The 19,326-nt window shown below is 36.1% G+C and overlaps 1 protein-coding gene across 1 annotated transcript; it reads left to right on the forward strand.

The window, feature by feature from the left end:
• Positions 1-9,048: 9,048 nt before the first annotated feature.
• Positions 9,049-18,015, forward strand: LOC129255502 (pseudouridylate synthase 7 homolog). The gene is made up of 4 exons (XM_054893852.2): positions 9,049-9,594; positions 9,925-10,012; positions 10,858-10,956; positions 17,752-18,015. Exons 1-4 carry the CDS (start codon positions 9,053-9,055, stop codon positions 18,013-18,015), a joined length of 993 nt encoding a protein of 330 aa, XP_054749827.2. The 5' UTR covers positions 9,049-9,052.
• Positions 18,016-19,326: the final 1,311 nt, after the last annotated feature.

The raw sequence follows: 19,326 nt of genomic DNA on the forward strand, positions 1-19,326 counted from the left end.
ATGTCTTTATGAAGTTTTGTGACCAAAATTACAAATTTCTTTACAGTTACTTAAGCTTAGCTGCTTAGTCTGACTCTTAGTTACACTTACAGTTGCAATTTATTTTTCATTAGTAACTTGGCCTTGGGAATAATCTTTGTATTCACCAGAGCGCTCAAAAACTTGGAATTTTGGGCATATTTTTGTGTACGCCCTCTATTGGTGGAAAGTAATATGGCAAGAAAATTTTCATTTTTCAATCTCTATTTTAAATTAAGAAGAAAATAATTGAAAGAATCAAATTTACGTAAGCAGCAAGTTGTATGATGAATAGGTGTAATGGAAACTGTCAGTGTAAAAAAATCAAGCATTTGTCCCAAAGAAAAAGAGAAAATAAGCCAAACATTGCCACCCTTATTTTGCCACACATGGAGATACAACAGAGAACAAGGTTATATTATCATAACCTTGTTCATTGAATGGGTGCCTCAAAGTGATGTTCGTGCAGGCTCCACTTCATTACTGCTACACTACGCTCCACCTACCCGAACATCAAGGTCCAAAACTCGCTCTGATACTCTTGAGTGGTAAAGGTGGAAAAAATGCATATATATTGTTACCTCAAGTGATGTTCGTGCAGGCTCCACTTCACTACCGCTACACTAAGCTCCACCAACCCGAGCATCAAGACAGTGAGTGAACTCGTTCGGATACTCCGAGTGGCTAAGGTGGGAAAAAATGCACATTGTAAAAAATATATTAAAAAAAAGACATCAACGATAAATAAAAGCTTAATTTCTTACTCTTCACCCTTATTTCACCCCGTGTCCATCCTCCGGTCGTCCTCAAAATTGGTGATTTTTGGCCAGTATCTAATTCCTCACACAATTCCTCACACGTATTATTTACGTCCGATTTCAAAACATCGCACGCGAGGGTCCCAGCCTCAAACAGCATGAATATTTATATTGGATGGCTCAGAATGGAATACCAGAAATATTCCAAGAGTTTCAAAAAATTTTCCATTGATCTTGGAATATATATTATCCTATGTATCTCGATGTGCATTTTCTATCCTTTCTCTGAATCTCACTTGCATCTTCTTCCACCCCTATGTATTTTTTTTATGAAGAAAGCACTGTCATGCTCAAGAAGAAAATATAGAAAATATTCTTGCCATTTCATAAGCGCCTGCATGTTTTGTCAATAAATGAGTAAAGATTACATTTTTTTGAGATATGTTACTGTCGTAATATGATAAGCAGTATTCCTAAGAGCTTTTTGTATAGCTAAATACGAAAAGCATTCAGTTGGTCATCCTGACGAAATACACTAATCTTACTTTTATTCAGGGCGTTGGCTATTTGTCCCCTGCTCTTTTCATAAGGAATTTGAATGTCCGCCATGACTTTCTATTGTTTGGCATGTTTGGGGAGTGCCGGGATCAAGAACTACATGGACGTTTTCATTTTGAAAAGAACAGAGGATAAACGACATTCTAAATTGCTTTATTTTCTGTTTATTTCCTTTGAAATAAAACACAAAAATAATTGCAAAGAGATGAGAGAACGAGGGAAAGCGGGGGGGGGGGGGGGGGGGTTTGGGGTCAAAAGTGCACCAGGGCCCGTTTCATATAAAACTTGTTTATAATTACAAATTTTCAATAACACAAAGCTTTTTTTTTCTATATATGGATTCTTTTCTACCACGCTATTCGCCTGTAAAAAAAAGAAGAAGAAGAAATTGGCAAAAAAGTAGGAAAATCAATAAAAATTGGGTCAGTATCAAAATTTTTTTTCGGGGGGAGTAGGTCACACATGAATAAAAGTTTGTAGGATTGAGAGGGTTCTGTCGGGACACGCCAGACAAACATGTTTTTTTAGGGGTTGCCTTAACGTAATTTCTCATCCTATATCATTCTATTTCCTCCATTTCGGGCGAGGAAACTTATAGTTCATTATTGGTTTTATAATTTGAAGTGATTATGTTTCCGTCAACTTTTCAATGCAAAAGTTTTCATCTGGGAGAAAAAAGGAGAATGAGACGAAGAGCTTCTAAAACCTAACCTATTACAAAGTCATTCTGTAAAATGACACAAAGTAAAGAAATGTGATTTTTTTTTTAGCCGATTCACCCCCGTCCCACAGCTCAACCCCTCCACTATAAAAAAAACATTGATGTCCCTGATAATGTAAATCTTTTGTTCAAATATTTTGGTTTGGATGCTTACCATGGTAAGCGCCCCAAATGCTTTTTTTTTTTTCGTAACGGGGGAAAAAACTGGCCAGGTCGGTATTTATTTTTATCTTTTCTACCGCGTTATTCGCAATTAAAAAAGTTAATCGGAGAAAGTAACAAACAAGCAATATTAGAGTAGGTCAGAACATTTCCATGGGGGGGGGGGGTGGGGGTGGGGGGCTAGGTCAAACAAGAATAGTAAGAAAAAGTCATCAGTTTGACAATCTAACCTAACCAAAAAATCTAATCTAACCAAAAAATAAAGTCATGTTATTCTTTTAAGTAGATATTCATGGAATTTTTGCAAAAGCGCACTTGTTTATTCCCCCTTTTATCTCTGTCTCTCTCATTATCTCTGCCTTTCTCTCGTTCTCTGTGACATCTGAACATTTTTTTTCTATAATTTCCCCAAATGATTCTTCTTTCAACCCTAAATGCATCATCACCCAGGGAAAGCGCTTTTATGCAATATGAATCACTGACAGTAAAAATTCATACGATGTCATAAGCACCTGTGTTGTCGCTTAATGAGACAAAGTTTATTAATTTTTATTAGATACGGTATTTTGGTCGAAATAAAAAGAAAAAAAGTTTCATAAAAGCTTTTTGTATTGCGAAGTACGAAAAACATTCAATAGGTCATCCTGCCGATAAACACTAATCTTCCTTTTGTTCGGGGCGTTGACCATCTGTATCCTGCTCTTTTCGGAAGGAATTTGTTTGAGTGGCCGCCCTTACATTCTTTTGTTCGGATCGTGCCGATATTAAGAACTATATCAAAGTTTCCCTTTTAAAAAGAGCATAAGAGTATATTTTTTCTCATTCTGTTATCGAAATAGGTTTATAAAGGAAATAGTGGCAGAGGTTTTAGTACATAACAATTACGAAAAAAGCTGAAAAACTTCATCGAATTAAACCAAAAAAATCTTGGCTTCTGTAGAAGCCCGTCGTGCTAATTGAACGACTCGCTGGGCTTCTGTGGAAGCCCGCCGCACCCAAAGGGTTAAGCTAGTTTCGGTGTAGAATTTTTACAATAAATATGCATTTTTTCCCACCTTTGCCACTCGGAGTCAGAGCTAGTTTTGGACCTTGAGGTTTAGGTAGGTGGAGCTTAGTGTAGTGGTAGTGAAGTGGAGTGGAGCCTGCACATACATCACTTGAGGTACACTCATCCAGACTGTTCCTAACTCCTACCAGTCTTGCCTGGCCTGGCCCTAGAGAGCTGGCATCCGTCTGTTTCGAGGAGTTTTTAAACATTTTTATCTTTTTTAAAATTCTCATAAACAGACGGCTTGCAATTGTGCAGCTGCCATTAGGGGGTTAACAATGCAAAATCCCCCGACTGGGCTCATCAATTTTTGCTTTATTTCATGAAAATATATAAAAAGAACTGGACCAAAATAACGATTATTATTACGTCTTGGCCTGAAATGCACCTAAACGGAAAAATAACTTAAAGGAGAATGAAACCCTTGAAACCAGCTGAATCCATCTCAAAGAGAAAAATCAAAGAAACATATTGTTGAAAGTTTGAGGAAGATTGAATGAATAATAAGAGAGTTATGAGCATTTGAATATTGGGATCACTAATGCCATGTAGATCCTCCCATTGGCAATGTGACCAAGATCTGTGATGTCACACATGTACAACTCCCTCATTACTTTAGTACTTATTTCACTTATATTCTCACTTTTATAGAGTCTATCATAAGGTGAGGTGTTCTCTTTATGAGAGGACAAGTACAGAGGTTTCACAACATTATATCATTGATGAATCGTTTGTCATATGATTATAATGAGCAAAAAGAGATGTTTTGGGGTATATTTTCAGTGTCCAAAAGGGGAGAGTTGTTCATCTGTGACATCATAGATCTTGGTCGCATTGCCAGTGGGAGGATCTCCATAGCATTAATGATCTCGACATTCAAATGCTCATAACTCTTCTATTGCTAGTCCTAATTTACTCAAACTTTTGTTGATCTTATTCTTTGATTTGTCTGCTTTCACAAAAGCTAACTTGCTCCAAGAGTTTCATTCTCCTTTAAAAAGGAAAAAAAAGTGACTTACTTCGGCTGTCGCGCAACTCCCACTTCCCTGGTTTATCTGAACTTAACACAGAAAAATATGGCCACCATTGAGTCCCTGTACAGATCGAGTTAGAACTTTGTTCTCTGTAATTGGTGAGTGGAGCCAACGGAGTTCACCGAAACAACCAACATAGCAGAGACCGAAGCTTTTGGTCTAGCCTGGCCCAAGCCAAGGCACCCGCCCCGGCTGCGAAATTATTTTTCCCTCATGAGCTCCCGACTAGCCAGGATATTCCTAAGAGTTAGAGAATAAAAACCATTCACTAACGTGTGCTTACTCTCTGCAGAGCCAGGGATTGCAACCCATTCATGTGCGTGTAGTGAAGGATCTACCTTTACTACAAAAAAAACTGAAATTTTCGCCTCCAAGATTCAAACTTTTCTTCTAAAAATATCTAACGTTAGGCCTAAGTAATGTACATTAGCCCTAAATCATGTAAAAGGGATACAACTTCATTTCTGACATTTATACGATATTGATTTCATTTTTGTCTCACCTGCATAGCAGAGTGAGACTATAGGCGCCGCTTTTCCGACGGCGGCGGCGTCAACACCAAATCTTAACCGAAGGTAAAGTTTTTGAAATGACAGCATAACTTAGAAAGTATATGGACCTAGTTCATGAAACTTGGCCATAAGGTTAATCAAGTATGACTGAAGGTCACATGACCAAGGTCAAAGGTCATTTAGGGTCAATGAACTTTGGCCAAATTGGGGGTATCTGTTGAATTACCATCATAACTTTGAAAGTTTATGGATCTGAATTATGAAACTTAGACATAAGAGTAATCAAGTATCACTGAACATCCTGTGCAAGTTTCAGATCAGGTCACATGATTAAGGTCAAAGGTCATTTCGAGTCAATGAACTTTGGCCAAATTGGGAGTATTTGTTGAATTACCATCATAATTTTGAAAGTTTATGCAGGGCTCCACACTAACCCTTTTTTTCTACTGGTCCAACCTATTCATGTCAGACCAGTAGATACCCAGTTTTTCAATTTTTTACTGGTCCGAACCTAAAATCTACTGGTCCCAAAAAATAAAGAAAACATAAAAAAAAGGCGTGAGTTTATTTTGCTGTCCTTTCTTGTTACCCCCCCCCCCAAAAAAAAAAAATGAAGGAATGAATGAATGAAAGACAAAAAGAAAGAAAGGAAGAAAGAATAAAAGAAAGGAAGGAAGGAAGAAAAAAAGCAAAGGTAAAGAAAGGATAGATGTGAAGGAAGGAAAAAAGAAAGAACTAAAGAAAGAAAGAAGGAAAGGAAGGAAAGAAAGAACAAAAATACGAAAGAAAGAACGAAATAAAAAAAGGAAGGAAAGAAAGAAAGAAAGAAAGAAAGAAGAAAAAAAAGAAGGAAAGAAATGATGCAAGCAATAAAGAAAGAAAAAACAAAAGACAGAAAGTAATGAAAAAAGAAAAAGAAAGAAGGAAAGAAGCAATAAAACAAGAAAGAAAGGGTAAAAGGAGAGATGGAAAGAAGGAAAAAAGAAAGAATAAAAGAAACGAAGGAAGAAAAAAGTAAAGAAAAAATGTGAAGGAAGGAAAAAAAAAACCAAAGAAGGAAAGGAAGGAAAGAAAGAACAAAAGAAAAAAAGAATGAAGGAAAGAAGGAAAGAAATGAAGCAAGCAATATAGAAAGAAAGAACAAAAGACAAAGTAATGAAAGAAAGAAGGAAAGAAGGAATAAAAAAAGAAAGAAAGGGTAAAAGGAGAGATGGAAAGAAGGAAAACAGAAAGAAAGGATTGAAAGAAGGAAGAAATCAAGAAAAGGGAAAATGATAGAAGGAAAAAGGAATGTTGGGAAGGAATAAAGAAGGAAGGAAGCAAGCAAGCAATATAAGAAAAAGAAAGAAAATGTAAAAGAATAAATGAAAGGAAGAACAAAAAAGAAAGACCAAACTTCAAAGAAAGAAAGGAAAGGAAGCAAGCAGTAAATAAAAGGAAGAAAGAAAAGGTAAAAGGATAGATGGAACAAAGGGGAAAAAGAAAGAACAAAAGACAAAGAAGAAAGGAAGGAATGAAAGAGAGAAAGGACTGAAAGAAGGAATAAAAACAAGAAAGGGTAAAGAAAGGATGGATGGAATGAGGAAAGAAAGAAAGTAACAAAGAATGAAGGAAAGAAAGGGGAAAAGAAGGAAGGAAATGAAGAAAGAAAGAAGAGATAAATATAGGATGGATGGACTCAAGAATTAAAGAAAGAAAGAAGGAAATCAAAAAAGAAAGAAAAAGAAAGAGCATTAGAAATAGAGAAAAATATTAACAGGACAGAAAGAATGAAAGAACAAAAGACAAAGAAAAAGGGAAAATTAAAAAAGAAAGACAGTAAAAGAAGAGAGGGAAGAAACAAAGAAAGATTGAAAAGAAAGAAGGAAAGAAAGATTGAAAGAAAACAAAGGAAGAAAGTTTAAACTATCATCATAAATAAATTATCAGTTTCTTTTTGGCTCAATTAAAATATACTAGTACTAGCTACGAAAGAAACCAAGTGTATCAACACACACACAAATGCATATGTGGGGCTATCATGTATTCAGACGATATCACTCGAAACCCGATCTCTTTGAACTGAAACGGAAGTGAAAATTTCTCCTTTTACTGCTTACAAATGACAGAGTTACCCCAATTTTGGCAAATTTTTAGGAAATATGGACATTATAAGAGCTTTTCATTAGTGTGAAATGTGAATTTTGACAGTTCTGTGAGAGATTTCTGCCAGAGGTTAGCCAAGCTTCGTTCGTGCAGCCAGTAGGAAATTTACCATGTGGGCTGTGTGGCTGGCTAGCCACGTGTACACTGTATGTTACCCTATCAAAAATTGCATGTGATTCATTCTGTGTGTGTTCTGTGTGTGAATGCCAGAATTTAACGGGAGGAAAATGGTTCGCAATTTGAGTCATGGAATATTTTTCATGTTTATGTTGGACGAGCGAATTTGACCATTTCTGAAAAAGTTACTGGCCCAACAATAGTTTTTATTACTGTTTATGTCGGACCCATAAATCTTGCTATTTTTGGAAAAATTACTGGCCCGACAATGATATTTTTTACTGGTCATGTCGGACCAGTAAATCTTGCTATTTCTGAAAATCTACTGGTCCGATAGTGATTTTTACCGGTCTGGGACCGTCGGACCGGCGCTAGTGTCGAGCCCTGGTTTATGGATCTGATTCATAAAACTTGGACATGAGAGTAATAAAGTATCACTGAACATCCTGTGCGCATTTCAGGTCACATGACCAAGGTCAAAGGTCAATGAACTTTGGCCATAATGGGGGTATTTGTTGAATTACCATCATAACTTTGAAAGTTGATTGGTCTACTTCATAAAACTTGGACATAAGAGTAATCAAGATCCTGTCAAAGTTTCAGGTCACATGACCAATGTCAAAGGTCATTTAAGTTCATTGAACTTTGGCCATTTTAAAGGTAATCATTAGATTGCTGTCATAACTTTCAAAGTATATAGATATAGTGTATAAAATGTGGATATAGGGGTAATCAAGTATCACTGACAAGTTTTAGGTCGCATGATCAAGGTCAAATGTCAATGAACGTAGTATTGTATCATTATATGAATGGTGTTTTTTGTGAATAATCATTTTATAGTAGTTTTCAAAGTCAGCACTGCTACTATATTGAATCGCGTGATGCAGGTGAGACCGCCAAAGGCATTCCACTTGTTAAACAAAAATTAATTAAAAAACAAGAACAAATATTTTGAGAAGACGGGGAAAAAACTTGCCGATGTATATGTCTCCTCCTCCACTTTCTTGCTTTACAGGTGGGCATATTAATAATAATAATAATAGCTTGATTTATAAAGCGCTTTTTGCCAGAGGATACAAAGTGCTGCTATTATTACCCCGGCTTTAGCTCGAGCTACCATCACCGGTGCTCAGTGCATGCAAGGAAATAATCCTGTGCTTGCCCCATTGACACTCTTGTTTTGTCTATTTTCCTCAGCACATAGAGATGCCTATGGGCAGTGATATGCGCTATACAAGCACTGTATTATTATTATATTTTCTTAAAGGTCAAGTCCACCCCAGAGAAATGTTGATTAGAATAAATAGAGAAAAATCAAATTAGTATAACGCTGAAAATTTCATCAAAATCGGATGTAAAATAAGAAAGATATGACATTTTAAAGTTTCACTTATTTTTCACAAAACAGTGATATGCACAACTCAGTGACATGCAAATGAGACAGTCGATGATGTCCCTCACTCACTATTTCTTTTGTTTTTTTATTGTTTGAATTATACAATATTTCAACTTGACTGAACATTATAGTATTAAACAATGCTAATTCCAGATGTTTAGGGAGAAATTAATCGTAGTTTCACTTGACAATGAGGAAAAAATTAGAATATTTCATATAATAAAATACAAAAGAAATAGTGAGTGGATGACGTCATCAGTCTCCTTATTTGCATACCGACCAGGGTGTGCATAGGACTGTTGTGTGAAATTAAGCGTAACTTTAAAATGTCATAACTTTCTTATTATACATCCGATTTTGATGAAATTTTCAGTGTTATGCTTCGTGGATTTTTCTCTTTTTATTCAAATCAATTTCTGGTTGGGGTGGACTTGTCCTTTAATGCTCATGGATGGATGTATGATATGCATACAAGCTTAAGACTCCCCTAGTGGAATATAAAGAGAAACAAAATTAATCAAGTTATATTTCATATATCATCGTTTCCAGTGAACATGGTTTTCAATTTTCTTTCTTTCAAAAGATGGCAGATTCCACTACTGGTAAACGGGATTGGTATATTGCAAAACTTGAAGAGGAACCTGAAGAAATAGAGACCTTAGCCTCAAAGAAGAAACCTAGGTCAGATGATCATGTGAGCAGCAGTTGCATTGATTCTGTTTCAGGGCTTGTTATGCCAAGGCCAGACTGTGAAGTTACTTGTAAGGTCGCATCCTCTTCATCCCAGTCGGTTACATCTGTAAGCATTTTACAGCATGAAGCATCATCCAGTTCCTTACCCTCTTTAGGTTTGAAGCCTGAAGGTTGCCTTGCAACAGTGACTCTTCACACTGAAGAGGTAGGTAAAAGTGAGAGCTTGCAAGAAGCTGTTTGCCGAGAAGGAAAAGAAGAAGGAGTTGTAAAATTACCTTGTGAAGACCAAACTGAAGATGCAGGAGACAGACAGGACGTATCAAGTGAAAGGTCACAGAAGACACAAGTTCTTGTCGGACTGAAAGAGACTGATGTAGGCATTGTAGAGTATATGTCTGATCATGAAGGTGTCCCTGGAATTCTGAAGCAGAGGTGAGCTATGAAAGCAGGTGTATTCAGCTTTACTACTTTTGTCACATTAGCTTAGTGTATATTTAAGATTTTATTTAAGAAATTGAGCCATGATTCTTCTTTGTTGTTTAAATCTCAACTGCTTGTGTTTTAAACAGCATTTAGTTTACTGTTTGTTAAGAACCTCTGAATAAGTAATATAAAGCTATCAGTTGATTTTTGGTTTTACAAATGTAAGTCCTTTGTGAGAGACGTGGTAACGAGAAATGCCTTGGTGATTGCTAGACCATCGCTTTATCAGCTCAGCAATTATTATCATGGTATTTCCATAAACATATTTTTGTCTTACAGGTACCGGGACTTCCTTGTAAATGAGATCGATGAGCAGGGTCAGGTTATTCGACTTACTGATATGAAATGCCCAGAGAAAAAATCAATTGTAAGTTGGGCATTAGTCATCTCCATTTTCTCCACTTCCTTTCTTCTAAAACTAATATTTTTTTATTTCTTCACTTGATACTTATTTATCTTAATGTTATTTCATTTGTCATTTTATCAATTTTTGTTGCATAGCAGAAGGAGACTAAAGGTGCCAGTTTTCAACTGGGGCATCATCATTATTAAAATTGTAATCAAGATTTAGTTTTTGAAATGTCATCATAACATTAATTAATGAAATTTAGACATAAAGGTTGACAAGTATTAATTACTAATATCTTGCCTTATTAATTTCAGGTCACATGGTCAAGTTCAGAGGTCATATAAGGGCAGTGAACTTTGACAATGTTAGGGTATCAACATCAAAATCTTAACCTAGGTGAAGTTTTTTGAAATGTCATAACTTTAAAAGTATACAGACCTATTTCATGAAACTTGGAGGGTATTCAAGTATCACTGACAATCTGATATGAGTTGCAGGTCACAGATTTAAGGTCAACTGTCAACTGCTGCTTATATTGTGGAATCCAGACTAGACTGGCAGGGACATTCAACCTGTGTTTATATGCATGTTAATAAAAATGTTTTGTTTAACTTCTTATATTGTTTCAATGTTTAATTCGTCAGTCTTATTTCTTGTCATGGCAAATTTAACACATTGATACTGTAGATGTTTACAAAGCATATTAATCTGATTGTTTGTCATCTAATACTTTTGCATTAAAAAAATAACACAAACCTCAGAGAGTCCTTTCAAGTCGTATATGATTAAAGTACTTGTAAAACAATTTAATTTTTAAAACTATTTTTTTATTACCGGTATGTGTATTTTCCATTTCTGTTTAGCTCCCATTTGACCATAATGAAGTGTTGAGCAAAGAAGACCAAGAGAAACTGTCTGCACTGAATGTAGATCAAGACAAGAAAGCTGAATATGCTTTCCAGGTGAGGCGATCATTAAAGGGAATCCAACTCAAATAAAAATCTGATTTTAGAGGAAAAAGAAAAATAAGACAAGTTGATTGTTGAAAGTTTGAACAATATCGGACAAACACTAATAAAGTTATGAATTTTTAAAAAGTTGTAAACATTGGTAATCACTAGAGGGTATTCATTTGTCTCGCAATCTACTATGGTCAACAAGGAAATTCGTGATCACTCTCGCAAAAAGTGTTCACTGGCTTTCTAGGAAATTCGTGATCACTCTCGCAAAAAGTGTTCACTAGCTTACAAGTTCACGAGCTTTCGAGTGCCGCTGCAACTCTTTATCAAGTGACGAAAATTATCTGAAAACGTACTCTATTTATACTAATCTCCATACGTGGCGCCTTGTACAGCAACGGCTACCCACGCCGTTTTATCAAGAACACTTTCAAGAAAAAACAACCACCAAGGGATCAGAAGGTTTTCAAGACTTGCACAGTCTTGCCATACATAGATGGCCTCTCACAACAACTTAAACGCCGATTAGAAGGTCACGGTATCCGAACGGTTTTCCGCTCGGACACCACCTTACACAAACAGCTTGTACACCCCAAAGACCCTATCCCTGATCACAGACGTGATGGCGTAGTATACAACATTCCTTGCCAGGGATGTGACGGGTCTTACATCGGAGAAACAGCCCGACCGATAGTTGAACGCATTTCTGAACACAAGCGCGATGTTCGGTTACAGCGAACCGACACATCCGCGGTGGCAGAACATGCTTGGGAGAAGCAACACCACCCAGATTGGGAGGGTGTACATTGCATTGCCAAAGAGAGACATTGGTATACACGCAGGATTAAGGAGGCTATTAGTATACGTCTTTGTCCTAACAACTTCAACAGAGACAGCGGGATCGACATCCCCGACTTCTGGATGCGAACCATCCGACAGCACAATACCCCCTTACCTGGCAGTGCACGCCGACCCGATCGTTCCCGGCCCCGAACGAGGGACCGCTCAGCTAGTCAGCCGCCGCCCACGGGAAACTAGCCCGCCAATTTTGTCTAATTTGCATATTGCCGACCCACGGCGTATTTGCATATACCCCCGGCTTATTTGCATATACGGATTACCGGCCGCACCGCATACCGACGCAACGGATCAATGCCCACCTATTGTTCTCGCGTTCGTGCGTACGGTCCTGGAGATTAGTATAAATAGAGTACGTTTTCAGATAATTTTCGTCACTTGATAAAGAGTTGCAGCGGCACTCGAAAGCTCGTGAACTTGTAAGCTAGTGAACACTTTTTGCGAGAGTGATCACGAATTTCCTAGAAAGCCAGTGAACACTTTTTGCGAGAGTGATCACGAATTTCCTTGTTGACCATAGTAGATTGCGAGACAAATGAATACCCTCTAGCGATTATTTCAATCCGCAATAATGAACCTATTTAGTATTGGTAATCACTATACCAATGAAGACTCAAATTGGCTGCATTTGTGATGTCATAGTGGTGCAAGGCAAGGACTAAAGTTCCACTTACTCCTATTGCTAAAATTGCTAAAAAAATCTTTTTTTTAATTAAAAAGTTTTACTTCAAATGAGAATTTTCTTTCATGAGCACGTAAACCAATATGCTACCTGGGTTATATTTTGATTACTACCTCAGGGGAATAGGTACTTAAGAGAAAACCACAAAATCCTGATAATTAAATACATGGCCTGGGGGAAAGTTGTCCTTGTCATAATTTACTTACCCAGTTGCCAACTTGAAATTTACATAGTCCTAGGGAAAACAATTTTAAAGCAGCCATAACTTATTGCTTGTCTGATATCTTTCAAACCTTCACCATTCTGTTTTTCTTATTTTCCTCTATTCCAACACAACATTTTAGTTTCAAGGTTGGACTCCCCTTTAATATTTATCTCTTGATGTGTAAGGCCTGCCCAGTGAAGATGCCCTAAAAGTTAGATAATATTCTAGACAAAGTGATTTTGAATTAAATATACACTGTATTCATCAAAATAATCATGGATGATCAAGGTCTTTTTCTAACTCAGGAAGGATGCTGTCCCTTTATCTCTGTTGAGACTAACCTTTGCTCTTTTACAGTGTTACATGTATCTCTGCTTCGTGCCTCAAATATTCCTGGTTGCATAAAAAGTAATGGTTTGCTTTGCAAGCAATGTAGACGTGAGACATAGGGACTAGTATTTTAATAGTGTTGACCAAGCTGAAGTAAATTTCAACATAATTGAAAATACATTTTATTAATTTTCTTAAGGCCAGGTTGAATTCAATCAAAGGTTTTTCTAATAATAAATAATAAATGTGATTTGTTATGCACCAAATCCACTCTGCAGAGTGCCCAAGGCGCAGTGAAAGAAAGAGAGAGAGAACTGTATAAAAACAAAGATAGATTAAGGAACCATTAAGAATAGGAGGCATTGAACAGACGTGTCTTAAGGTAGCGTTTAAATGTGTCAATGGAAGTGCAGTCATGGATAACCAGGGGAAGGTCATTCCAGTGAACAGGGCCAGCATGAGCAAAAGCCCGTTCCCACCATGTCTTGGCAGATTTGGGAACAACTAAGGAACCAGAGTTGGATGAACGAAGGGACCTGACAGGAGTGTATTTGTTAATTAAATTAGTTTTGTATTGTGGAGCAGAAACGTTAATTGCATGGAATACAAGGAGAAGGATTTTGAAGATGATGCGATCGTAGACCTTCAACCAATGAAGAGATTTCAGAATGGGTGTGATATGAATATGTTTTTTGGAAAGGTTGACTATGGAGCTTTTGGAGTTTAGACAACTGGGTATTGGGTACATTGTAAACCAAGGCATTCCCGAAATCAAGTCGTGAAGAAATCAGTGCATGAACTAATTTTTCAGTTGCAGATTTGACAAGTATTTCCTGATGAACCCAATATTGCAGAGCTGATACCTGACAGATCTACAGATGTTGGTTTCTGATTTGACATAGACATTTCACAATCTAACATGACCCCTAGGTAATGACATGTCTGGGACACATTTACGGTACATCCCGAAAAAGAGACGGATGACAATTTGACCTTTCTTAGTTAAGCCCGTGAACCAAATAGAAGGAACTCAGTTTTGGAGGGATTCAATTTTAATGAATGATGATCCAACCAGGAATGAATGTCAGATAGACAATTCTCCAGAAGGGTGCTTGCATTTATTGCATCAGCCTGGTTTGGTTTAAAGGAGAGATAGAGTTGGATGTCATAGATGTGATAATTGATATTATGGCGTCGTAAGATATGTCCCAAACTAAACAAGTAAATCGAAAATAAAGCGGGCTCTCCCACGGAACCCTGCGGTACACCGTGAGTGAGTGGCATATTGGTAGATTTGCAGTCATTAGTACAGACAATCTGTGAGTGACAGGAAAGATAAGACTGAAACCATTCATATGCCTAACCCCTAACACCAAAGGAACTGAGTGTATTAGTCCAGGATAGAAGGGGTCGAACCTTGTTTTTTTATATATACAATGTTTTTTTATGGTTTCTTGTCAATTCGAGGGTGCTGATTCCGAATCTGAATGATGCCACTCGTGTAACCTTGAGCATTTTCTGCAAATTGGCAAAATCCAATATGGCCGCCAAAATATTCAAATTACCCATGAAAATCATAAAATTGTCCACACATTGGCTATAAAGTACATGCAATTGTGCTGCCGGAGTGAAATAATATCTGAAAAAATGATTTTTGTCAAAATATTTATTTTCCTGATATCAAAATGGCCGCCATCATAGATTTTTACAAAATTGAGCACTGAAATGCAAGTAATTATGATCTATGAGTGAAGCAATGTCTGAAACATGATTGCTAACGATATATATCATTTTTTATGTCAGTTATGTGATAAATCCTGTATTTTGATACTCAAAATGGCCTCCAAAAGCCCTAAAACTATTATGTACAATGTGAATGGTGACACAAAAAAATCACAAGAGTGAGCACTAAAATACAATTTGTGAAGATAAACGAGTGGAATACTGACTAAAAACATTATTGTTAACGAAATTTATTATTTAACATGCCATGTATATGATAAACCCTGTATTTTGATATTTAATATGGCCGCCAAAGGCCCTAAAATTATGATCTACGATGTGAGAGAGGACAAAAACAATCACAAGGTGAGCACTAAAACATATTTTTTGTGGTAAATTAGTGGAATACTGTCTTCAAATATAATTTGCAACGAAATATATTATTCGGGTTTCATATTTGTGTTAAATATTGTATTTTGACTTTCAAAATGGCCGCCAAAAGACATTGACTGTATTATGTACAATCGATCTGGGAAACCAATTTTCACAGAAGTCGGCACCATAACATGCATATAATTGTGATTTAAGAGTAAAATATTGTCTGAAAACATAATTTCTAACAAGATATATCATTCATTCTGCCAGGTAGGTGATAAATAATGTATTTTGAAAGTCAAAATGGCCGCTACAGGCCCTAGCGGTAGGCCTATTATGTACTTTGTGAATGGGAACATATAATTTTAACAGAATTTGGCTTTGCTTGACTAAATGGTGTTGCATGTATGAGTGAAATATCGTCTGAAAATATGATTTCTAACCAAATAGATAATTTCTTATGTTATTTAGGTGATAAATGCTATATTTAAATTTCAAAATGGCTGCAATATGTTTCTTTATGGAAATTATCTTTCCCCATTCAAATTTTATTACATATTAAGATAAGGGACTATGGCGGCCATTTTTCATTTTTAAAAGGCTGCATTCATCACCTTTATGACACAAGCTATGATATATTTCTAGAAATCATTGGGTTTAGACAATACTTAACACTTACATTAAAATTAAGCCATTTTCATAGTAAAAATTTTGTCAAAATTATCTGTCCCCAGTTACAATGTACATACTACTTTGGGCTATGGCAGCAATTTTGAATTTCAAAGTAAGGCCTTTATTACCTTCTCAACCATTATGTATTTAGTCAGAAATCATGTTCAAGACCAAATTTTACCTATACATCACATACATGTAGTTACGTGCGTTTTTGGTTCTCATTCTGGTGATGATTAGTTTCCCTATACGCATGTTACAGAATTTGTAGGGGCTTGTGCAGCCGCTTTGAAGGTCAAAATACAGTATTTATCACCTACATGGGAGAGGAAATGTTATATTTCATTAAAAAAAATCACGTTTTCAAACAATATTTTCCTTATACAACAGAATTATATGGATTTCATAGTCAGGCAAATCCTAATCCAAAAATATCTATCCCCATTTACATTGTAGATAATACTGTAAGGGCCCATATGGGCCATTTTGAATTTTACAATACAGCATTTATCTCATGCATGAAAAAGGAAATGATATGCTTCGCCAGAAAACATGTTTTAGACAATATTTCACTCGTAGATTACAATTACATTCATTTTATTGTTTTTACTCTTGTGAAAATTAGTTTCTTCATTCGCTTTGTTCATAATACAGATAGGGCCTATGGCAGCCATTTTGAATGTCAACATGCAGCATAATTACCGAAATTGCAAGGGAAATGATATGTTTCGTTAGAAATCCTTGTTGTCAGACAGTGTTACACCAATATTTCGCAGTTATTGGCATTTTAAAGTCAAACAAATTCAAAGGTTGTGAAAATTATTTGTCCCCTTTTATATATTGTACACAGTATAAGGGGTCTATGACAGCCATTTTGAATATCATAAGACAGCATTTATCACATAAGATAGTATAAAAATGGCATAGTTTTGTTAATAGTAATGTTTTCAGACAGTAGTCCACTCGCAGGTCACAATCACATGCAATAATAGTGCTCTTGTTGAAAAAATATTTTTCCCCATTCATATTCTACATAATAAAGTATACAGGGGTTATGGCGGCCATTTTGAATATCAATAAAATATATATTTTGTCAAATATCGCTTTTCCAATTGGTATTTCACTTCTGCACAACAACTACATGCATTTTATAGCTAATGTGTGGGCAATTTTATGATTTTCATGGGTAGTTTGCATATTTTGGCGGCCATATTGGATTTTGCCAATTTGCGGAAAATGCTCAAGGTTACAAGAGTGGCATCATTCAGATTCGGAATCAGCACCCTCGAATTGACAAGAAACCATAAAAAAACATTGTATATCTAAATAAACAAGGTTCGACCCCTTGTCTATGGGGCCTATCCTGGACTATATAGAGACAATCAAACAATTTTAATGCTTAAAATAATTGAAAACAGATGTTGACATTTTCGCTTGATTTAAAAAAACACCCAAATATCTGCACAATGACAGAACTGATGGCATCACCCACTGACTATTTCTTTTGTATTTTATTGTATGAAATAATTCAAGTTTTCCTTATTATACTGCAAAACACATTTTGATTCCCCAAAGAACATGTGGAATTGCCATTGTTGTAATCTATTGTGACCCAATACAAAATGCCATTTGAAATTAACAACATTAAGCAAAGTAGCACCTGTTTATATATATATTTTTTTTTTCATCTGATTACTTCATGATTGCAGGAATAGTAAAATATCTTTTTTTTATTATCGCAAACAGCGTATGGAATACTTTCAATGCTTTTTAATAATAATATAGGGTATTTATATTGCGCACATATCCACCATGTTAGGTGCTCAAGGCGCTCCTATATTACCCGGCTAAGCTAGGCGTTCATAGCGCACACAGCTTTTTAAGGTTTAACAAGGTGAAGGTTTGCATGACAGATTTAATAATTCTTAAATTGAATGTTACATAATTTTTCCAGGTCACAGATGATAAAGAGCAGCGCACTAAAGTTCACCAGGCCATCAGACATCTATTCCCAAAGCTTGATAGCAGTACAGTGGAAGAAGGAGGCAAGAAGATGGTTAAGGTTGTCAAGGGTAGTGGAGGTAAGTTATTTTATCATATTCAGGATTTCAATACTTGGCTAACCTTTTACCAGGGCATCAGACATTTGTTCTCAAAGCTTGATAGCATTATGGTAAAAGTAAATGGCAGGAAGATGGTTAAGGTTTTCCAAGTGTAGTGGAGGTAAGTTCAATCTGTTCACATTTAGTCTGGTAATACTTGCTCATCATGGGGCCGTTTCATAAAGCTGCTTGTAATTTAAGAACAACTTTAAGAACAAATGGTGATTCTTTCTTGTGGTAAATGATATTAACCATTCAGTGTTCATTGGTGAATATTATGCACGTAAAGAAAGGTTCACCAGTCGTTCTTAAAGTCGCGCTTAACTTACAAACAGCTTTATGAAAAACCCACCAGATATTTGACATGAGGAAAGTTGAAGATCAGGGCTGGAAAGGAAACTTTTGCCTAAGTAATTTTCCTGACAAAGAAATTTACTTTAGTCTTATTTGATTCAATATTTCACTTGTCCAAATTCATGCCAAACTTCTCCATGAGTGCCATTGCGATGTCACATTATCATTCTAAAAGTGCATCTATTGCATCTAATAAAAATTGCTATATACATGTATATATCTTTTGTCTATAATATATATATTTACAGAATGCAGCTCCATTTTATGGTCAACAGATGTATGATAAATTCAGTATAGTTCAAAAAAGAGTAGGCTGCTTCAGGATTGCTGTCCTAGTGCCCTCTTAAATATACATTTTTATTTTCACATTGTAGGCAAAATATCCATACCGGTAGATAATATTTCACGATTTTAGATATATTTGTAAGGTGAATGGAACAAATATTTATACTGAGCCCAAGAATGCACAACATATTTTAGAACAGCAATCACACTATTGTGATCCAGTCCATAAGGAGCTTGCGTATACATGAATGTGTATAAGGTGGAGGATCCCCGAGGGGCGGGGCTTATTGTTATTAAATATTACTGTTATTACAAGGTGAACACCATGCTCGTACATGGACTTTCAAAATGAGATTTTGATCACAGAGTACACTAAAGAAGTTTTCTCTACCCTAATTAATGTCTGAAATATTCTTATTTTATGATACGCACTGGACTGATTCTGGCAATTTGATACATCGCCAGATCGCAAAAACAACAATTTTTATGGGCTTTTGCTTTTGTAAACGAGCATGTCTGCCTCAATAGCATCACCCCTCGTTGTAACTGGACTCACAAATTAATAAGTGACAATTACATTGCTCTTACTTATAGCACCTATTAATGTGTGAGCAACAATACACACAGTTATGCAAACAAGAAACAAGCTCTAGCGTGGTAACTCCAAACACAGCCATACATCTTCAATAAAGAGGCAATTTCACCCTGGTGTTATTGTGGTAGTTTTAACAATATTAAGAATTTGAGAGCGAGTAGAACAGGCCTATTACTAAGTATTTAGCATGTTT

Source organism: Lytechinus pictus, chromosome 3 (assembly GCF_037042905.1).
Source record: "Lytechinus pictus isolate F3 Inbred chromosome 3, Lp3.0, whole genome shotgun sequence".
NCBI classification, from domain to species: Eukaryota; Metazoa; Echinodermata; class Echinoidea; order Temnopleuroida; family Toxopneustidae; genus Lytechinus; species Lytechinus pictus.